Raw genomic sequence first — 19,500 nt, 5'->3', positions numbered from 1 at the left:
AGACTGGAGAGAAGAGGAAGTGAGAGGACGACAGTATCCAACAGTTTGATCCTCAGACTCTCTGTCTGCTGTTTGCTTTCATCACCGGAGCACAATGAATCTTGGGATATGTTGGACCATGAAGGATCCACCTGTTGGTGACTTGGACTCAGGTACAGGTGAACTGAGGTCTCAGCCAATCAGAGTCTGTTCACGTCCTGAGAAGAGCTTTAATTGGCCAAAGCGAATGGGAGCACCTGTGTGGGTGGAGCTTAAAGCAGGAAGTTGGTCACACATGATGTCATACATGTTCTGATTTATCACTGTTGCCCAGTGGATGTTGACCAAGACCTGAACCACTTGGTCCTGGTTCAGAGCCTGAAGCTACACACACACACACACACACACACACACACACACACACACACACTCACACACACACACACACAGACAGTCGTAGTATACCTGGCAGTCTGCCACCAAAGCACTCTGAGCTAATTCCTTTGCGCACACACACACACACACACACTGAGGATACAGGGGGTCAGACATTAGCCCAGTTGAATTGTGGGAGTTCAGATAAGTTGAAACAGGAGTGAGAAGTCATCACTTCCTGTATTCTAATGTCTCTCTTCCTGTTTCCTCCAGACTCAGTTTCTCTCTCATGTTTACCCCCCCCCCACCCCCCCTCCTCCTGTCTGCCTCCTACAGTTTGAACTACAGCGGCATGTGTCTCGCATCTGACGCCCAGTTCAGCGACTTCCTGGATGGGATGGGACCCGCCCAGTTTGTCGGGCGACAGACGCTGGCGACCACTTCCATGGGTGAGACATCCAATACACTAATCCAATACATTACATATATTACATGTTCATATATATATATATATATATATATCTACACATAAAATCAAACATGTAAAAAATTATATATGGAACGTATTGAAACAATTTCATATATTGACATGTCCAGCCCATACAATTATGTATGTTTATGTATGTATTGTTTTACAAAATATATCCATCCCAAAGCCCTGTAGAGTACTATGTTGATAATCAAATAATAATAATAATATATATATATATATATATATATATATATATTGATTTATATAGAGGTTGGAAATGATTCCTGAGAAGTAAATGATGAAGATGTGAGGGTCAGAACCAGCAGCGACTTTGTGAAACGTCCCTGAAACAGGAAATGAAAAATAAAAAATGTGTTTGAAAGTTGAAAAAGAAAGAAACAGTTTCTCTCCCCGTCACTGAGAGCTGCTGCGTCCTCCTGAACAGGCTGCGTGTACTGGGTCGTCCTCCTCGGCTCTGACGGGCCGTAAGTGGGTCAGCTTCCTCTCTGGCAGTCAGACTGCGTCCTTGGAACGACAACAGTGACACTAACTGGACCGGCTCCACCGCAGACCGGCTGTCCAGTCCAACGTTACATAATGTCAGAGGACCCAGAATAACTTGGCCGTCAGCTGCGCTCTGTCACTTCCAGAGGAACGTGTTTGTTGTTCTGGGACGTTGAACTGAAACTGTGACTTTCAGAGAGAGGATGAGAAAAGTTTCATTTCTCACTGTTAAACCTGAAAAATACAGATTTTAAAGACGTCTCTTTACAAAGCTGTTCAAGCTAACGTGAGCAAACACATTCAGTCATCTTGTTTCTGCTCATCGACTGAACGCAGAGTTTGAATTTATTCTCCATCAGCTCTTCATTTCTTCAGCTGCTGTTGTTTCCCGGGCAGTTGGTGTGGAGCCATCAGGAAACTGTGACTGAATCACACAGTGAAGACTCTGTCAAGTCACAACAATGAGCTAAAAGAGGCTGAAAGTATTAGACATCACTTCATGAAGCTAAAGGAGGTTTCAAAACAGCTTCTCTGTTTATTCTGTGTTCTGGTCGTTGTTCCTGTGGTCTCTGGAGCCACTTCCTTTCAGCTTCTTTGGACTGAAGTCTCTGCCATCTCAACATTGTGATGTTTGACTTTTAGTTCTGGATCTAAATGCAGGTTTTTAACTGGATTTAATGAGAAAACTTTGTAAAGAAAAAGAGAGAAATATGGGGAATTGTGGCTGGAGGGTTGAGTAGTGACGGTGTTGCAGGGCGTGGCGTGGAGGAGATGATCCAGGAACTTGAGGTTGTGGAGGGGGATTGGGATCTGGTGGATGAAGCAGACAGCTGGACGGTGGGTTTGGGGAACGAGGGTTCTGGTCTGGAGTCCTGAGACTCACAGGAGAACCAGGAGAAATAAAACTAGAAAATACTTGAGACACAGGAAACAGGAAGAGAGCTCGTTACCGCTGAGGAACAATCTGACGATGAGAGGAGTGTTTGTCCTGTGGCTGATGAGGTAGTGGGATGCAGGTGTGTTACTCTCCAGAGCCAGGTAGAGGAAGCCCCACCCACAGCACCTACACACAAACACAGACAAACCGGAGGGGCGGAGTCACAAGGGAACACAGGGAGAAAAACCAGGAAGTAACTGACTGAGAGAAACTGTGACAGGATATGATGTAATGATTTAGTCTTGACCTAGTTCTGGTTCTGGACTCAGACTCAGAGTGTCTCACATGTTTTCCATCACTGTGTATTTACTTCATTGATAAATCATCTTTTAAAAGCGTCAGTGTTGAAGTGCACCTGTGCTCTGTCCCGTCCAGGTGACGTAGAGATCGGTCTGCTGGAGAGGAACGGAGGTCTGGAGGTGGAGGTCGTCCAGGCCAGAGGACTCACCATGAAACAAGGTTCAAAGGGACCTCCAGGTCAGTCTGAGCCCCCCCCCCGGTCTGTCAGTAAAACGATGGAAGTTCCCACAGCACATGAATGCACCAGGAGCCAGTGAATAACAGCTACAGGCTGCAGTGGACATTTTAAACCTATGCTCATGCATCAAAGTCTCAGCTCCACCCACGCCCCTCCTCTTTCACATATTTGGATTAGCTGGGAGTTAAGAGGCGGAGTCAGACACTGCCAAGATGGCAACGGTGGAGCAGCTCACTCTGAGCTTCAGAAAGCAGAGCACGACGTCACAGAGGCGTCGTCCATCTTTATTTACAGTCTGCGTCACAGATGAAACTCCAGAGAAACGACCTTGAGTCGTTTTAATGATCTATTATTTTATTGCAATAAATCAGACACACAATGATTTCACATAAACACACACACTTCAATATAAATCCAGTTCCTCCAAAACCAGGAATAATGAGTGAAGGAAGAATAAATAATAAAGAATAAAAAAAAACACAAATCTGAGAAGACACTGACTCCACAGATAAAATATGGATGTGAAATGAAAATCAATCAGTCTGTGAAACAGAAACTGACCCGATCACGTGACTGTGTTTTTAAATTTGTTTGATTGTGTAACAACAACAAACTATTAACTCTGATTGTAGCTTCACTCTGTTGCATAATATTAATATGAAAGCAGCCATTGATCCTAATTACATAAGAACAAAACAGCGTCAGCAAAACAGGAAACAACAAAAAAAAAACAATGCGGGAGAGACAGGAAGAGAAGATGATGAACAGAACAGGAGGCAGAAAGAGAGAGAGAGAGAAGAGTTTAATGTGAATGAACAGAACGTGAAACGAAGAGATGAAATGAAACCAGAGAAGACAAAGTTGAATCTTTAATCTTCTAACATACAGGACCAACAGTGTGTGTGTTCAGTCTGTCATATTGTTTTGCTTCCAGGACCTGAAATCAAATCTAGAAAATGATAAGTCATGATCAATAATCTGTATTTTCAGCTGATCAAACGAGCTCGTGAAAATTGACCTTCTGTCTGCTGTCGTTCCAGCCGCCTACATCAAAGTTTACCTCCTGGAGAACGGCGTGTGTGTGGCCAAGAAGAAGACCAAGTCAGTGAGGAAGAGTCTGGATCCTCTCTACAACCAGGTCCTGGTCTTCTCCGAGAGCCCTCAGGGGAAAGTGGTGCAGGTGAGACACATCCTCACAGGTCAGTCACGACCCACACCACCCAGGAAATAGACAGTTACGAAACAGACGTTAAACAGGGTTTGATTCACAGACAGTTTTCACGCTAACGTGTTCACAGTGACGAAGCTAACATGCTGATGTTGAACAGGCGTCTATGGTGTTAGCATGCTAACATTTGATAACTGAGACCGTCCTCCTGTTTGGAAAAAACGAGCCCACAGGTCACCTATGCTGCAGGTCATTATGACATCATAGTTAGGTGTTGTTGCTAGGCGACATCTAGTGGTCGTCGTGATGATGACAGGGAAAAGTGTCGGTGACGTAGTATAAAGAGAGACAGAGTCCACGTCAGGAGGAGGTGGACGGATGAATGTGACACAGGAGAGCGGTGTGTTCGATTCCCGTGTTGTTTCTATTATCCATGACCGTTTGTTGTCATTATTGTAACCATGACAACAGAGATTGTCTAATGTTGAGGAAGTACGTATTTTAATCACGATCTTTTTCTAAACCTTACCAAGCCATGACTGTTATTATAGTAACCATGGCGATGAAGGCGACCAGAGACAACCTGGGACAAATTCTGTCAAGGTCACAAATTTAGGATGACCGTCTCACAATGTGGCTCCTCCTACAACCTACAAACCAACCAATAGGAACGCAGCATGAAATGATGAACTGATGAACGGAGAATCCACATCAGGAGGAGGAGGTGGTGGATGGATGAATGTGACACAGGAGAGCCGTATCTGGATCAGGATCAGGATCTGGGTCTGGGTCTGGATCTGGATCTGTAACAGGATCCGGATCAGGATCTGGGTCTGGATCTGAGTCTTGGTCTGGGTCTGGGTCTGGGTCTGGGTCTGGGTCTGGATCAGGATCAGAATCTGGATCAGAATCAGTATCCGGATCTGGATCAGGATCTGGGTCTGGATCTGAGTCTGGGTCTGGGTCTGGGTCTGGGTCTGGGTCTGGGTCTGGATCAGGATCAGGATCAGGATCAGGATCAGAATCAGTATCCGGGTCTGGATCTGGATCTGGATCTGGATCAAGATCTGGATCAGGACTAGGATCTGGGTGTGGATCAGGATCTGGATCTGGATCAAGATCTGGATCAGGACAGAATCAGAATCTGGATCAGAATCAGTATCTGGGTCTGCATCTGGATCTGGATCAAGATCTGGATCTGGACTAGGATCTGGGTGTGGATCAGGATCTGGATCTGGATCTGAATCTGGGTCTGGATCTGGATCTGGATCAATATCTGGATCAGAATCAGTATCTGGGTCTGGATCTGGATCTGGATCAAGATCTGGATCAGGACTAGGATCTGGGTGTGGATCAGGATCTGGATCTGAGTCTGGATCTGGATCAAGATCTGGATCAGGACTAGGATCTGGATCTGGATCTGGGTGTGGGTCTGGGTCTGAGTCTGGATCTGGATCTGGGTGTGGGTCTGGGTCTGGGTCTGGTCCTGACTCAGATGAAGAGGTTCAGAGGAGTCGGAGACCAGAGCTTCAGCTGCTTAAAAGACTTTACAGCTGCCTCACTTCCTTCTTTTCTGTTTCCTGTTCTTCACCCCTTTCTTTCTTTACTTCCTACCTTCCTCCCTCTCTCTCTCCCTCCCTCTCTGTCTCTCTCTCCCTCTCTCTGCCCCCCCCATCACTCTCCCCCCTCTGCTGATCCTGTCTCTGTGTAATTAGCCACTAAACGCCTCCCTCTTAATTATCTGCTGTCTGTGTCTCTGTCCTCCGACTTTCATCAAACTCATTCACAGTGGAGAAAGAAAACCGCTGAAATCAGCAGCAGCGCCGCTTTTCAATTTGTCACTTCCTGATTTAGCGAAGCGGCGCCGAGGATTCATTCAGCTTTTCATTCACAGCAGTTGATTTTAGACGTGTGTTCATTTAAATATCACAGCAGAGGATTCAGGTTTTAGGTTCAGTGAAGGAAAATCTGCTTTAATTCAGGTTTTACAGATTTTAGTGTCTGACATCCTGCAGAGTCCAGACTGTTTCTGACTGTGTTCATAGTTGTAGTTTTTATATTTCTCTTATTAATCTCAGTTAATGTTCCTCTGTTCAAACAGGACTTTACAGCCAGAGACAAAATAATGAAAACACTTCATCACACTTCCTGCTGCACTGTACGATTGTGGAGTCGATCAGTTTGAGGCCAAACGATCTCTGCACAAAGTACAGGTGGATTTTTTATTAAAGGAAGTTATTAAAGGTCCCTGTTTTGCACGTTTCTAGTGTTTTATTTAATAATATTAAATTATTATGTTATATATTTTGTTTTATTTGAAGTGTTGATCCATCAGAAGATATAAAAACCATCTCAGGGTAGTTTCACATCTCCTCTCTCAGGCTTCTCTCTGGAGCTCTAGTAACAACAGGTCGGTGAGCCAATCAGAAGAGAGGAGGCTCTGAGCCTCTCTTCTGATTGGCTGACTGTTTTCTGAGTGATCCAATAAAGATATAGAAGATTTCAGGTAAAAACACTCAGAGAAACCAAATCCTGCAAGGTTTGGATGGTGGGTCCAGGTGGGCGGGGCTTGGTGACTGCTTTGTTGTGACATCACAAAGTTCCAGAAGTCCTGACGGCTGGTTTTAAGGCTCAGTTTCTGAATACAGGCTGTGTGCATTTCTCTGTGGACTGAGGCTTTGATACTTTCACAGTATTAATATAGAAGCTAGACCTGATCTATAATCACACTACACATGGACACAGACCTTTACACTGGAGGAGCTTTAATGTGTGAAGTAGAAAAGCTGAAACCAGCCAAGATTGTTAAATCAGTGTAACTGTTGTATCAGTGTCTGAAATAGGGATTTTCTTATTTTGAAGTTTTCGTCTTTCTTCCTGTTATCATGTCTGTACTGAGTGTCTGACACATGCTGCAGGGTCAGGGGTTAACTGAGGTCAGGTCAGTGGGCTCTGAAGTTTGTACCTCTGAGCTGCTGTGTGTTCAGTGAATGTTCCCAGAATGCTCTGCTGCTGCTCCCGTCACTGCAGCGTAATTAGCTGCTAATGCCTCTTTTTTAATTATCGGCTGTCCGTCTTTCTCCTCTCCTCCTCCTCTGCTCCCGTCCTTTCATCACTTCCTCTCTGATCTCCTGCTTTGATTCTGTTGTGTGTTTGTTTTGTCGACTTGTCCTGTGTGTCCAGATACTAAAGATCTGACAGGTTGTTTTCCTATTGTTATTATTTACACAGGACACAGCCTGTGACACAAAAAGTACGTGACAGAAAATTAGCTCATAACATTTAGAATATTTTTCTTTTTTACATTTCCTACATTATCATAGAGTTTATTTAGAGGGGGGGCATTACTGTTGCCACTCGTCCTGGTTTTGCTCGGATTGTTCTCTTTTTTTCAGCGACTTGTCCCAGAAAATTTATATTATTTCCCAGGACAAGAATTTTCCTGGTTTTTATGAAGATGTACTTTTAATTTTGAATTTCATAGTTTGTTTCCTTCAACTGCTTTTCTGTTTTCTTCCTGGTTATGTCCAATCCTATGAAAAAGGGTAAAACAGTGACAATTGGCCAATGGTTATACCTATACTTTGATTTGATTGGGAGCGGAAGATATGCTCCACAGCAATGTTGACTGTTAGCTAAGTAGCGATAGCAACATTTACTGAACGTATTCACAATATGGGTAACAGCAAGTTAGCTAACGTTAGCATGTCTACTGTAGCCATCGCTAATGAAAACAGACATGTGGCATCATGTAGCATCAAGTTACTGACACATGGAGGAGAAGAAAAAACAGTTCTGAGTTCAACTGGAGCTTTTAGCAGCTCGTAGGGTTCTCCTCTCAGTAAACCAGACCGGTATCGGCTCCACGGTCGGACTGGGAAAGAAATTCAGACATGGACTGATCCACTGGGACCGGCTGCACCAATGACACTGATGGAGCTGGAAAAAAACGTATCCCTTTATAGACGAAAGCCTGGGTCCACATACATGCACTAGTATACTCAACCTGACCGGCTACCAAAAACGAAGACCAGAGAAACTCAGATTACATCACACACAAAGGGGGCGTGGCTTCGTTCTCTGCTCAGGACGCCATTACTCCTCTATATCTTCACATAAAAAACAGTTGTTTACTGCTGTATTACTGTTAAAAATTTCGTGTACAGAACCTTTAAGATTCCCTTCATTAGATGCACATGTACACCGAAGGATCCCGCTTTATATTTAGCAGATGAATTTTCTGTCCCACTTGCTGGTGTCACGGTGCGCCCACTGCTCCTCACTTCACTGCAACATGCTGTGTTTCTGTAATTAAATCCCTTTGTCTGCGTCCATCAGCTCCTGCAGTGTGTTTGTGTTTGTTCCTGTTCCCAGAGACTGGATCAGTCCAGGATCCAGGACTCTGCATGTTTCCTCCTCCATACGTCACTCTCCACCACTTCTTCCTCCCGTCCTCCACGTCCATGTCTCCTCCTCCACATGTCTCCCTCTCCTGCGTTGTTGTGGTCGAGGTCAGGACTCGACAGAGACGTCGATTCTCCGTCAAAGATGGAGGGAAATAGATTGAAGCAGGTTTTTCCTCCAAGTCTCTGTGGAAATCACCAGCACAATCACACACACACGTATGCAGACGGATATTGATTATTTTGTCCGTCGCTTGACAAGATGTCGGTCCGTCTGAGAGGAGGGAAACTTGACGAACACACACACACACACACACACACACACACACACACACACACACACACACACACACACACACACACACACACACACACACAGGAGCGCTGGGGGATTAATCTAATTTTATTTTCAATTACGATTTAGTCTTCCATCCATCCATCTGATAGAGAAACTATCAACAGATTTCCAAACCATCTGGATTAAAGCTAATTAACCCCGCCCTCTTAACCTCATCACTTCGCCAGCTGATCTGTCTGCTCCTCCGTTACTCCCAGAATGCTTTGTGTGCGGGATTCAAGGCTCTTTGAAGCCACGTTTCAGGAAACTCTGAGGTCTCCCTGCAGGCTGAACTTATATAATATATAGTTTTAATATGAGCACAGACTGAGAGTGGAAGCCTGTTTAAACCGTCGTCAGTGAACACTGCAGGTTTGCTGATGTCCCCGAGGATTCGGGTTGTTTTTTTAATTTTTGGCCAAATTGAGTTAGAAAGAGAAAGTGAAATATTTACTGCAGTTTCATCAGGCAGCTCATTATGAGACTTTTAATTAAAACTGACAGAAAACTTTATTTTCCTGCAGTAAAGTACAAAAGGAAAATCCAACTGAAGCAGAGTGAAGCGCAGTGCATGATGTTCTGCAGGAAGTGTGATGCTTTTAGCCACGTTAGCAGCGTGGCGCTAAGGATGCTGGTCCACAGGTCAGAGGGTAAATATCACGTCGAGTCAGTGCTAACCTGAAGCATGTGTTGACACAGTTTAATCATATTACTATATATTTACTAAAACCACAATTTTTTCCAAACTTAACCAGGTGTTTGAGTTGCCTGTAACCTGAGGGAAACAGGAAGTGATGCTCCAGTGTTAAAGGGGCAGTTTACCTGTCAAATCAAATCAAATCAAATCAAATCAAATCAAATCAAATCACATCACATCACATCACATCAAAGACAGTCCGTAGTCAATAACAGTAAGAACAGTAAAGCTTGTGGTGAAAACAGGTGTATGAAGGGAACTTTCTCAAGTCTGAGAAAGTAACCCAGATGACATCATCTCACAAACTGGAGCATGGACTCAGGTGTTTACCAGGCAGGTACGTGAATGTTCAGTCGTTCATGTGTTCAGTGGGCACCGATTTTTCAGCATTTGAGATTCTCAAATATATTTATGTCGTCCTCACATCAAACGACGAGTTTTATTCGAGCTGCGGGACGCTCCAGTTATCTCGATTGTTTGGCAAGAAAAATAATTTCAAAATAAAACAGGAAATCATAAATACAAAGTCCAAACAGTCATTTTAGGGGCAAATCATGACAAATATAGTTGAGTTGTTGATATGTTGAGTTCCTGATTTTATATATTATTAATAATAATAATAATAATAATAATAATGTAGAATTTCAAAGAGCAGAAAAGTCTGACAAAACAGTTTTTCCACCTGGAGCATGATGGGAAATAATCTCAAAGTGTGAGACTAAAAACTCTTTAGATGTGAGAGAAGGTCAGCATAGGCGGAGTGAGGGCAAAGGGGCGTGGCTTATAGAGCTCCAGCCATGGGTCGTTTCCTCTCACTCTATCTGGACCAGCCAATCAGTGGAGCTCTTTGAGCTACTGGGGAAAGATCGCCATCTACAGGTCGCCCGGCAGCTAGCAGATCCTTCACACACGACGGTTTCATCTTAAGTTTGGGCTCAGCCTCAATTATTTACAACGTCTGGCTCATACTTTGGTCTTTTGAAATTCTTCTAATGTGTGGTTGGAGTAAGGTGACAGTTTTGAAGGTTATTACATCGTCACTTATCTTTGCATTTCCATATCTGAAGATGTTTTCTTATTCAAAGACGCCTTATGCTTCCTCTGTCATGTCGATGAGCTCTGCGTTTATGTATTTATCTATTCTAAACAAATAATTGTCTTTTCCACAGGTGATTGTTTGGGGCAACTACGGACGGATGGACCGCAAATGCTTCATGGGCGTGGCCCGAATCCTGTTGGAGGAGCTGGACCTCAGCACGATGGTGATTGGCTGGTACAAGCTCTTTCCTACCTCCTCCATGGTGGACCCGACGATGGCGCCGCTGATCCGCCACTCGTCCCAGATGTCCCTGGAGAGCACCATCGGGCCCTGCTGTGAGCGCTCCTAAGACTCACGTCAACACTTAAATCTGTTGTTGTTGCGACTAAGATTTCGTTGCCGTCTCTTTTTATATGCCCTGTAACCTTGTGCCCCGGGTCAGCCGGGCGGCGCCGCCTCTGGAGCGGGTAGTCGTTAAGAATCACTTCGACAGGTCCAACCACACCGGGGAACGAATCACTCCCCTGATCGGGAAATTATTTTACAAATCAGTAGGTAGTTCTGGCTCTCATTGGAAATCTACTGTTTCTTTTGATGTCGTATCAGACTGTTTCCCGAGGACTCATGGGAAACACGTTTCTTTTGTTGTTGCAGCCCCTCCCACGCACAGGAACACTTTGCTCTCTTCAGATCTCTTTGATGAAAAAACAAAACCCTCCTTAATGAGGATACTTCAAACAGACATTGATCACATCCTCCTGGGACCATGATGCACTGCGGCCTCAGCTTCGCTTCACTTTCAATTCTCACTTCCAGGAACGCTTGTCTGTCTGTCTGTGTCCTCATGAAGGGACCGGACAGATCACCCTGGGTGTCCACGTGTCCGGAGAGAAGGTGGGACTGTCTTCAGGTCGTCTGAGACTCTGGTCTCCAGGTGGGGGGGGGGGCAGGATCTGAAGAGGACTGAAGAGAAAGATGACAGAATGTTTCCAACACTGACCTGAGTTGTTTTTGTTTCCTGTGTCACACATTTGACCTTCAGTAGCAGTCATGTGACATGAATCAAATCCTCCTTCATCGTCTGGAAGGATCTAGATCTGAACCGGATCAATGGGATCCAGAGTTCTGCAGCCAGGTCTAGGTCTTGGTAAAAGCACGTTCTGAATTCTCGAAGACCACGTACCGTTACGATCAAAGGGTTTGAACATTTTCATTGCAATCGATCAAAGTATCAGCTGAGTGTCATCTTTTGTGGGAGGGGCTAAGTGGAATCAGCTGGTGCTGTGATTAGTCGGAATGAAAACCTGCAGCCACATTTTACCTGCTGGTTTCTGGACTCTGGAATAGATATTTACAGATTATGTCAGTCACTTCAGGAGGTGGTTCTGGGATTAAAGTGCAAACTAAATTGGATGTTATGCATGAGATATTTTATCTCCACCCGTCCATTTTCTTCTGGTTATCCAGGGGTGGGGTCACAGTGGCTTTCCAGCTCCGCCTGGAGGATCCCGAGGTGTTCACAGACCAGATGGGATTTGTAATCCCTTCAGCGAGTTCTGGGTCTACTTCAAGGTCTTCTCCCAGTTTTGTAAACAACATGGCGGCTGTCGGACCAGCCCTGCTAGCTAGTCAAATCTCTGTCCTCCTGAGTAAAGCTCGTTGACGGGAACACAACAAACAGGACCGACGGGCTGTGGAGAACACGGGCTTCAGTCTGTGGGATCTCAGTTCAGCTCTGGTGGGTCTGGTGGAAGGAGGCGGACAGACAGGAAGCAGCTGAGGAGGACGTTGACCGGGTTAACCACTGAGGAGGTGCCAGGTCCAACAGTCATACCTTGACTCAAGTTAAGGACAGCGATGGAGCGTGGAGGGGGTTGCTATGGAGACTGCTACAACCCACCAGTCCCGACACCCAGCTGACACACCGGAAGTCGACCGGAGTGAGACCTGAACTCAGATCCTGGCGCCAGTTGCACAAAACACCTTAAGTTAAGATTTTCCTTAAAGTCTGAATTAAGATTTCCTTAAAATAAAAACAGTTGCAAAAACACCCTTAAGTTTTCTCCTTAAGGTTACCTTAAAATGTTCCCTTAAATATTTACGGTTTTCTCCTGATCTTAGTCTTAAACTTAAGGAATCACTTAAAGTCAGTTGAACTGTTGCACAAAATACCTTAGAGACTAAAGTTCACCTGGTGAAGTTCCCGTCACCAGCTTCCCAAAAGTGATCACAGATATCACAAGTTCTAATGGCAGCAAATCAATGGTCTCCATGGCAACAGTAGGATTTTACCGCTGTAAAATGTCTTTCATTGCTGCAAATTACCTTAACTTTTTTCATTAACTAAGGAAACCTTTGAAGAGATTCTGTGTAACACCCTTAAGTAACCCCCTCAGCTGAGGAGAAATTTAACCTTAAGTGTCAGACTTAAGGAGAAAACTTAAGGTGTTTTGTGTCTCCGCCTCCTCTGCCCCCACATGCTAACACAGAGGGAACCATGCAGATGTAGAGGCTCTGGTTTCTCTCATGGGGAGGGGAGGATGTTCCTCTCGGCCTGCCGACACCACAACATATAATATTTGATTAGATTTGCATTTAGAATTAAAAACAGATGAAACGTGGTTAAAACCTGATCAGGATACGATCCAGATTCAACAGGCAGAACCAGCCTGGTCTGAACGGGGTCATTTCCTTTGATTCAGTTCAGTTTCCACACTCTGACACACGATTCTGACACAGTGCTGACAGTGTAGGGCTGAAAACCTGCTGTAAATCCCAGTGTATCTGTAGTGAGCTCAGACTCTAGAAGTAGATTTTTAAGATTCCTCCTCTCCTTTTTGTTTTTGTTTTTAAAGTTTTGGCTAACGGTTATCTGAGAACAGTTTCTACTGTGCCAATTTCTACCAGCAAGTGTCTTCTCCTTCCTCTTCCTCAGTCACCTCACGGCACGTGAGGGAGGAAACAGAAACAACCCGCTCACACCATCTCGACAGCAGCATTCAGGCTGCGCACAGAAGCGTCACTTTTATTCTAAATTACAGCCCTAATCCACAGACCGAGGAGGCACCTGGTGATTAGCCATGCTACAGCGTGGAGGGGGGAGGGGAGGAGGGAGAGAGGCAGGGAGGGAGGGAGGAAGCATGAAATGTTCCTCATCCAAACAAAGGATCTGTTCTGGACAGATGTGAGGTTTCAGAAAGGATGAATTTAAAGGGAACACAACGTGCACACTGTAGAGACATTTATAGTTTATTATAGAGCAGAAGTTCATGTGTTTCATTTGGGCACTTTATGATTCTTAATGTCTTTTTTTAATGTGTAAATATTAACGGCTGTTCGTGTCTTTCGGAGTGAGCCAAAGTTCATCTATAACGACTTAGCTGATTCACGTTAAAGGGACGGGATATCCTCGCTAGTTAGCGTAAGATTGTAGCATTAGCTGGTAGCATCTGCATGACTGATTAAACCTTCTAACTGATTAGCAGACAACTCGATAAGACTTAGCATGAGCTGAACGCTACACAGAGAGAGGAGAGAGGAAACGCAGCCGGAGGAAAACACATGTAGCAGTTTAATTCAGATTTTTACTAAAGAGACTGACTCAGTTTCATTTGGGGCTTTTTTTCTCTTTCACAGACAAAAACTGAAATCTGTAAAAAATAAAAATAAAAAAATAAGGAAAAAAATATCAAATTTTTTTGCAAATGAAATTTTGTTTTTTAACGTCTAGGAAGATTTCAGATCAAAATCGAGTTTCTCGTACTCAGACTAATCCACTAATGTTTTAACTAAACCATGGATTCGGAGTAATTTTACTCTGAGAAGAAAAAAACTTTGAAAAAGTGGCCTCTGTTTTTCCAGTAGCAGTGTTGCAGGGATGTTAATAATATTATCTATTTCCAAACAAATTAGCCACATTCTGTAAAGCAATAATCAAACAAACATCCAGTCATTGCAGTTTTCTTTAGTTGCTCAGTGAAAACTGTGTAAAATGACGAGTTTGGTCAGTGGTTTTCATGTCAATCAGATCTGACGAGACTTTTTAAAGTTCCATATTTTCTATATAATAAAATATCCATATTCAAAAGACGATAAATTTAAACCATCTCCGTGTAGTTTTACATCTCCTCTCTCAGGCTTCTGAGAGATCTGAGTGATCCAATAAAAATAAAGCAGATTTCAGGTAAAAACACTCAGAGAAACCAAATCCTGCAAGGTTTGGATGGTGGGTCCAGGTGGGCGGGGCTTGGTGACTGCTTTGTTGTGACATCACAAAGTTCCAGAAGTCCTGACGGCTGGTTTTAAGGCTCAGTTTCTGAATACAGGCTGTGTGCATTTCTCTGTGGACTGAGGCTTTGATACTTTCACAGTATTAATATAGAAGCTAGAGCTGATCTATAATCACACTACACATGGACACAGACCTTTACACTGGAGGAGCTTTAAATAATCTTGTGGCAGAAAAAAATGTAAGGCAGCAGGTTTATTCTGAATTAAAAAATAAGAAAAAGAAAATAACTCTGAAGGTCTGATCACATGACCTGAAAACCACTTGTTCACGCCATTTAACTGCAGCGCGTTCATGTTTTGTTTTTTTTATTATTCCAGGGAGAGCATCATGTCGTTTCTGAGGATTTCTGTGAAATGTATCACCCCATGAAACATCAGAATTTCTGATTTGAAAAATGCATGATAATTTTTCACAACAGAAATTTATTTTAGCTGTGTCCCAGTTCAGAGGCTGAATCTGAAGACTGACCGCGTCAAAGCAGCGCGACTACACTGTCCCATTTCAAAGGCTCCTTCGAATGTGTCCTTCTTTTCTTGGAACCTATCCCAAGATTCATTGCATCACGGTAATGAAAATCAAAGTATTGTGTTTCAGCTCAGTTCGACAGTTTGCAGTACAACTGTTAAAACCAAGGACCTTAAAATCTCAAGCTATTGTGAAACAAAGTAACAAGTTGTGAAGGTTGCTAGGCAACAGGAGCCGCACTCTGCTACTCAACTGTAAGGGCAGGAACAGCTGGTCACACAAAGAGAAAATCCTCCGTAGACCATACCGTCTCATTTCGGTTCAGTCTTTGCGGTCTACGCAGGGTCACGCTTTCGTAGACCGCGTCCTGTGAAGGATGCGTCCCCTGAATTGTGACACAGCCAATGAGTAGCATGGATTTTAATCTAATGACTAATGAATGGTAGTTAGAACAAAGTGTTTTTTTATAAACAGAATGAATAAAAGGTGATATTAGAACAATATATACATATATAAATATAAATATATATCTAAAATGATTGAAGTAGTTTAACTGTGACGAGAGGAATGTGTCTTTGTCCGTGTTCTTTTTTTGCCAAAACTCAAACATATTTTAGGGCTGATTTCTCACCTGAGGACCAATGAGAGAGGAACGTTTACACACGTGGCGTTACATTTTCTTTTTTCGGTGACCCGTAAGCAGAATGCATTCTGGGTAAAACAACAGTATGATCTGGATTTAGTGCATGTAGGTCAGAGTTATAGATGTAACCATCATAGCGGTTTCTACATCAGCTGCCTGTTCAACATGAGTCATCTTAATCCATGTTTAACAGCTAATTGGCAACATGGCGACAGCGTGGCGTGCATGCAGTGAATGATGGGTCATCTGTGATGGCTACAGGTGTGTGAACATGCATACAGGTGACCCACACGGGAACACTTTCTTCTCTAATCGTCGCAGAGAGAGGGACAATATATTTCAGGATGAAGAGCAGTTAATGTTTGTTTATTAAAGGTGCTATATGTAAGTTTTTGCTATTGCTACATAGCTAAAATTAGCATTAGCAGTGGCGGAAACAAATCCCAATGTTACTCTTGTCTCTATCACATCTTTTCTTATACTGAAGTTAGCATGCTAACCAGCTAGCTCTGGCCTGGTCAGAACGTTGGCAAAACTGGTAAGTAAACAGCTGTTAATGCTAACGTTAGCTATGTAGCAATAGCAAAACTTACAAATAGCTCCTTTAAATTGTGTGATTTTGTTCATCAAAGCTTCTTGTTCATCGTCTGAGTTTGTTTGTGACGTTTTGTGTCTTTGGAGGGAAACAAATGAACCACAGTCTGTTTTTACCCACCCCACCCCCCCTTTTTTATTTTGACTGTGTCTGCCACATGGATGTTAATGATGTATCTACTACTATCAATTGTAATGTAAGTAGAGGCCTTAAACACACTGATACACATTCTGTCAGGGCTACGGACTCAGAAATGTCACATGATGTAAATGAAACAACGCAAAAAAAAAGAGTTTTACAGCGTCACTGTTTCAACCCGTTACTGAGAGTGATCCAAGTGTCATCTATGGAAATGATTAAATGATTATCTTTGCGTATGTTCTTAATGAATTTCTGATATGCTGATATTTCAACTGACTCTTTGTGTATTCTCCCCACTCCTTGGTGCGGGCTTAACTCAACAAACTGAGCAAAAAAAACAACAAAAAAACATTTTTGCAGCGTAGATATTCAGACACTCTGACCTGTTTCTTAACAAGACTTCTTTTCTAAACTTAGAAAAATGAGGCTGTTGTTTCTTTATTGATGTTTAAATGCACATGATGGTTCTGTGTGGTTTCAATCAAGTAGAGTAAAATGAAAAACAAAAAAAAACTAAAGAACATTCACAGTCCAGACATCTCTGAGAATTGTAATAAAGATCAGTCACAGGGTCTTTTCCGCCTTCACCAACGTCTAGGTTTTTTTTCTGCAAAAACAGAATCATTCTATACAAGGCTGACCAGATGTCCCCATTTTCCGTTTTGCTGGAGCTGTCCCAGGAAATGTCCAGATTTTTAATTGTCAATTTAAAACAGATGTCTAGCACTTTGCTTGTTTTGGCCAACAGAGGGAGCTGTCTGCTAGCGATAGCAGCTTCAGAAGTGAAGCTAAAACCATCAAAATAGAGTTATCAAATCAGATTTTTATTTTTTGTTGTCTCTGGGCAGAGAAAAGGTCAGTCCATCACCAGGCGGTAAAACGATAGAATAATGAAAACAAACGCACCCAAAGCCCCTCAGCCGTAACTTGAAAAAATAATTTTTATGTAGTGACAATATTCATGACCTTTTATGAAAAATGCTTTTGATTCTTTTGATCTGTTGACTCTTACGAACCAAGGGATACAAATAATTGAGGAACTAAACAATAGGACTTCACTGCTTCAAAGGAAGGGAGTTGTCATTTTATCAGTCACCATAGTTTATCACAGTACAGTTACCACAGTCAAAATACATGAAACCGGGACTGTCCCCCCTTTTTTATTTATAGTTAAAAACCTTGGATATTTTAATATATTGACAGCTAAACTGGAATTATCCCCAGTTTTCATTTCAGAAATCTGGTCACCTTATTCTACACAGAGAGAAAACTCCAGGACAGTGATGTGGCATGTATTATATTAAGCAGCTTTATGTGTTTAGCCAATAACATTTAGCTGTGAAACAAAAGTAACATGACTGTCCCTTAAATTTTCCCACAACTAATCCTCTATATTTATGTGTAGCTAATGCAGCTTCCCCGATATAAAACAGCAGTCGTCACATGATCAGTCACAGTTGTTTTTCTGAAAATATTTCTGAAAATGTTCAGCAAATTCCAGAAGTAAAATGCAAACATCTAAAATTGTTTCTAACTGGTGGGATCCATGGATGTATTAAAGTGACACTTCATGTTATTAGACATGGTGTTGTGTGAGGCACTGATCTATAGTCAGTGTGTTACTATAGACTAAAGATAAAGATGGATGTAGTCTCTGTGGCGTCACCCATGGGTTTCTGAAGAGTGGTTTTGAAGCTCAGAGTGAGCTGCTCCATCTTTGCCATCTTGGCAGTGTCTGACCCCGCCCCTAACTCCCAGCTAATCTATGTATGTATATTTATGGACAAAAGGGAGGGGCGTGTGGAGTGAAGCTTTGTGTACAGGGTCAGCAGAAAAATCGTGATTTTAGCCACGTTAAAAAATTTATTTGGAAAATTTTCCCCCATTTATCTGCTGTCAAACAGACCTTTACTTTGGAACTACAGTTGTAACTAACGTATTCCTAAGCACAACACAGCGCTAAGCGAAGGTACACATGTGCATAGGAATACGGTAGTTGAGCAAATGTAGTTCCAAAGTAAACGTCTGTTTGACGGAAGATAAAGTGGTGAAATTTTTCAAAACAAAGCAACACTTCAACTGATATAAGTTTTATGTCTGTATTTTTTCTACAGTGGTTAAAACGGGTTTTTCTGCTGACTCCGCCCACAGCAGCTCGTCACTCCTGCTGTTTCTCTGAACTGTAATACTGAACTGTCACTTTAAGAGAAATGGACGGATGTTCTGAAATGGTGTCCATGTACCAATGGATGCTGCTCACTCACTGAAAAAGCTGCTCCTGTTTTGGGCCCATACAGCATTGCATTATGGTCCGAGCGGGATGACGAGCTTTTTTTAACCTGACATAAACCTTCAAACACGATGAAAAGAATTTGAAAAACAGTCATGGCCTCCACTGCAAAAAAGAGGGTATGAGAACTTTGCATGTCTGCTATATCACTCACTTTACTTTCCTAAATGCAATACAACACATGATTTGGTGGAGTTTAAATCGGCCATGTTTGATGACTGTGATGACATCACAGACTGTTTGTGTTTTTGCAGAACATCGACCGAACGGTGAATCTGGTGAAATTCCCTCTGACGTTCTTAAAAAAAAAAAAGCTTCAGTCGTCCATATCTTCTTCCTCTTATCTACACGGGTTTCACTTGTTGGAGAGAAAGCGAGCACTTTGTGTTTGTGAGCGTTTCTTTCCGAGTGACCGTGCGAACGTTTGTCGACACATATCATGTTCAGTTGGAGGAGTGGGAGGATGAAAGGCGAGCTGCTGCTGCTCCTCTGTGGCCGTTACGAAACAAACGGCGGCTGGTGGATCCCAACAGCAACACATCCCCCCCAGTCTGCTGCAGAGAGACGGCGTGTTCCTCAGAGGCCCCTCCCCAACCCCAACCCCCCCCAACACACACACACACACACACACACACACACACACGCACACACACACACACACACACACACACAGGCCATCTGGTAGA

General features: G+C 43.1%; 1 protein-coding gene across 1 annotated transcript in view; it reads left to right on the top strand.

Moving 5' to 3' along the window:
* Nucleotides 1-13,477, top strand: part of rims4 (regulating synaptic membrane exocytosis 4) — a 39,659-nt gene extending 26,182 nt beyond the window's left edge. Inside the window, exons 3-6 of the mRNA XM_022758705.1 lie at nt 691-803; nt 2,643-2,744; nt 3,786-3,925; nt 10,520-13,477. Coding sequence (XP_022614426.1) covers nt 691-803; nt 2,643-2,744; nt 3,786-3,925; nt 10,520-10,738 — 574 coding nt within the window. The 3' untranslated portion in view covers nt 10,739-13,477. The remainder of the gene's footprint in view (nt 1-690; nt 804-2,642; nt 2,745-3,785; nt 3,926-10,519) is intronic.
* The last annotated feature ends 6,023 nt before the right edge of the window (nt 13,478-19,500 follow it).

The sequence above is a fragment of the Seriola dumerili genome, unplaced genomic scaffold (genome assembly GCF_002260705.1).
Source record: "Seriola dumerili isolate Sdu_G_001 unplaced genomic scaffold, Sdu_1.0 BDQW01000306.1, whole genome shotgun sequence".
Lineage (NCBI taxonomy): Eukaryota > Metazoa > Chordata > Actinopteri > Carangiformes > Carangidae > Seriola > Seriola dumerili.
The sequence above is the reverse complement of the archived record's forward strand: the minus strand, read 5'-3'. Positions and strand labels throughout refer to the sequence as shown.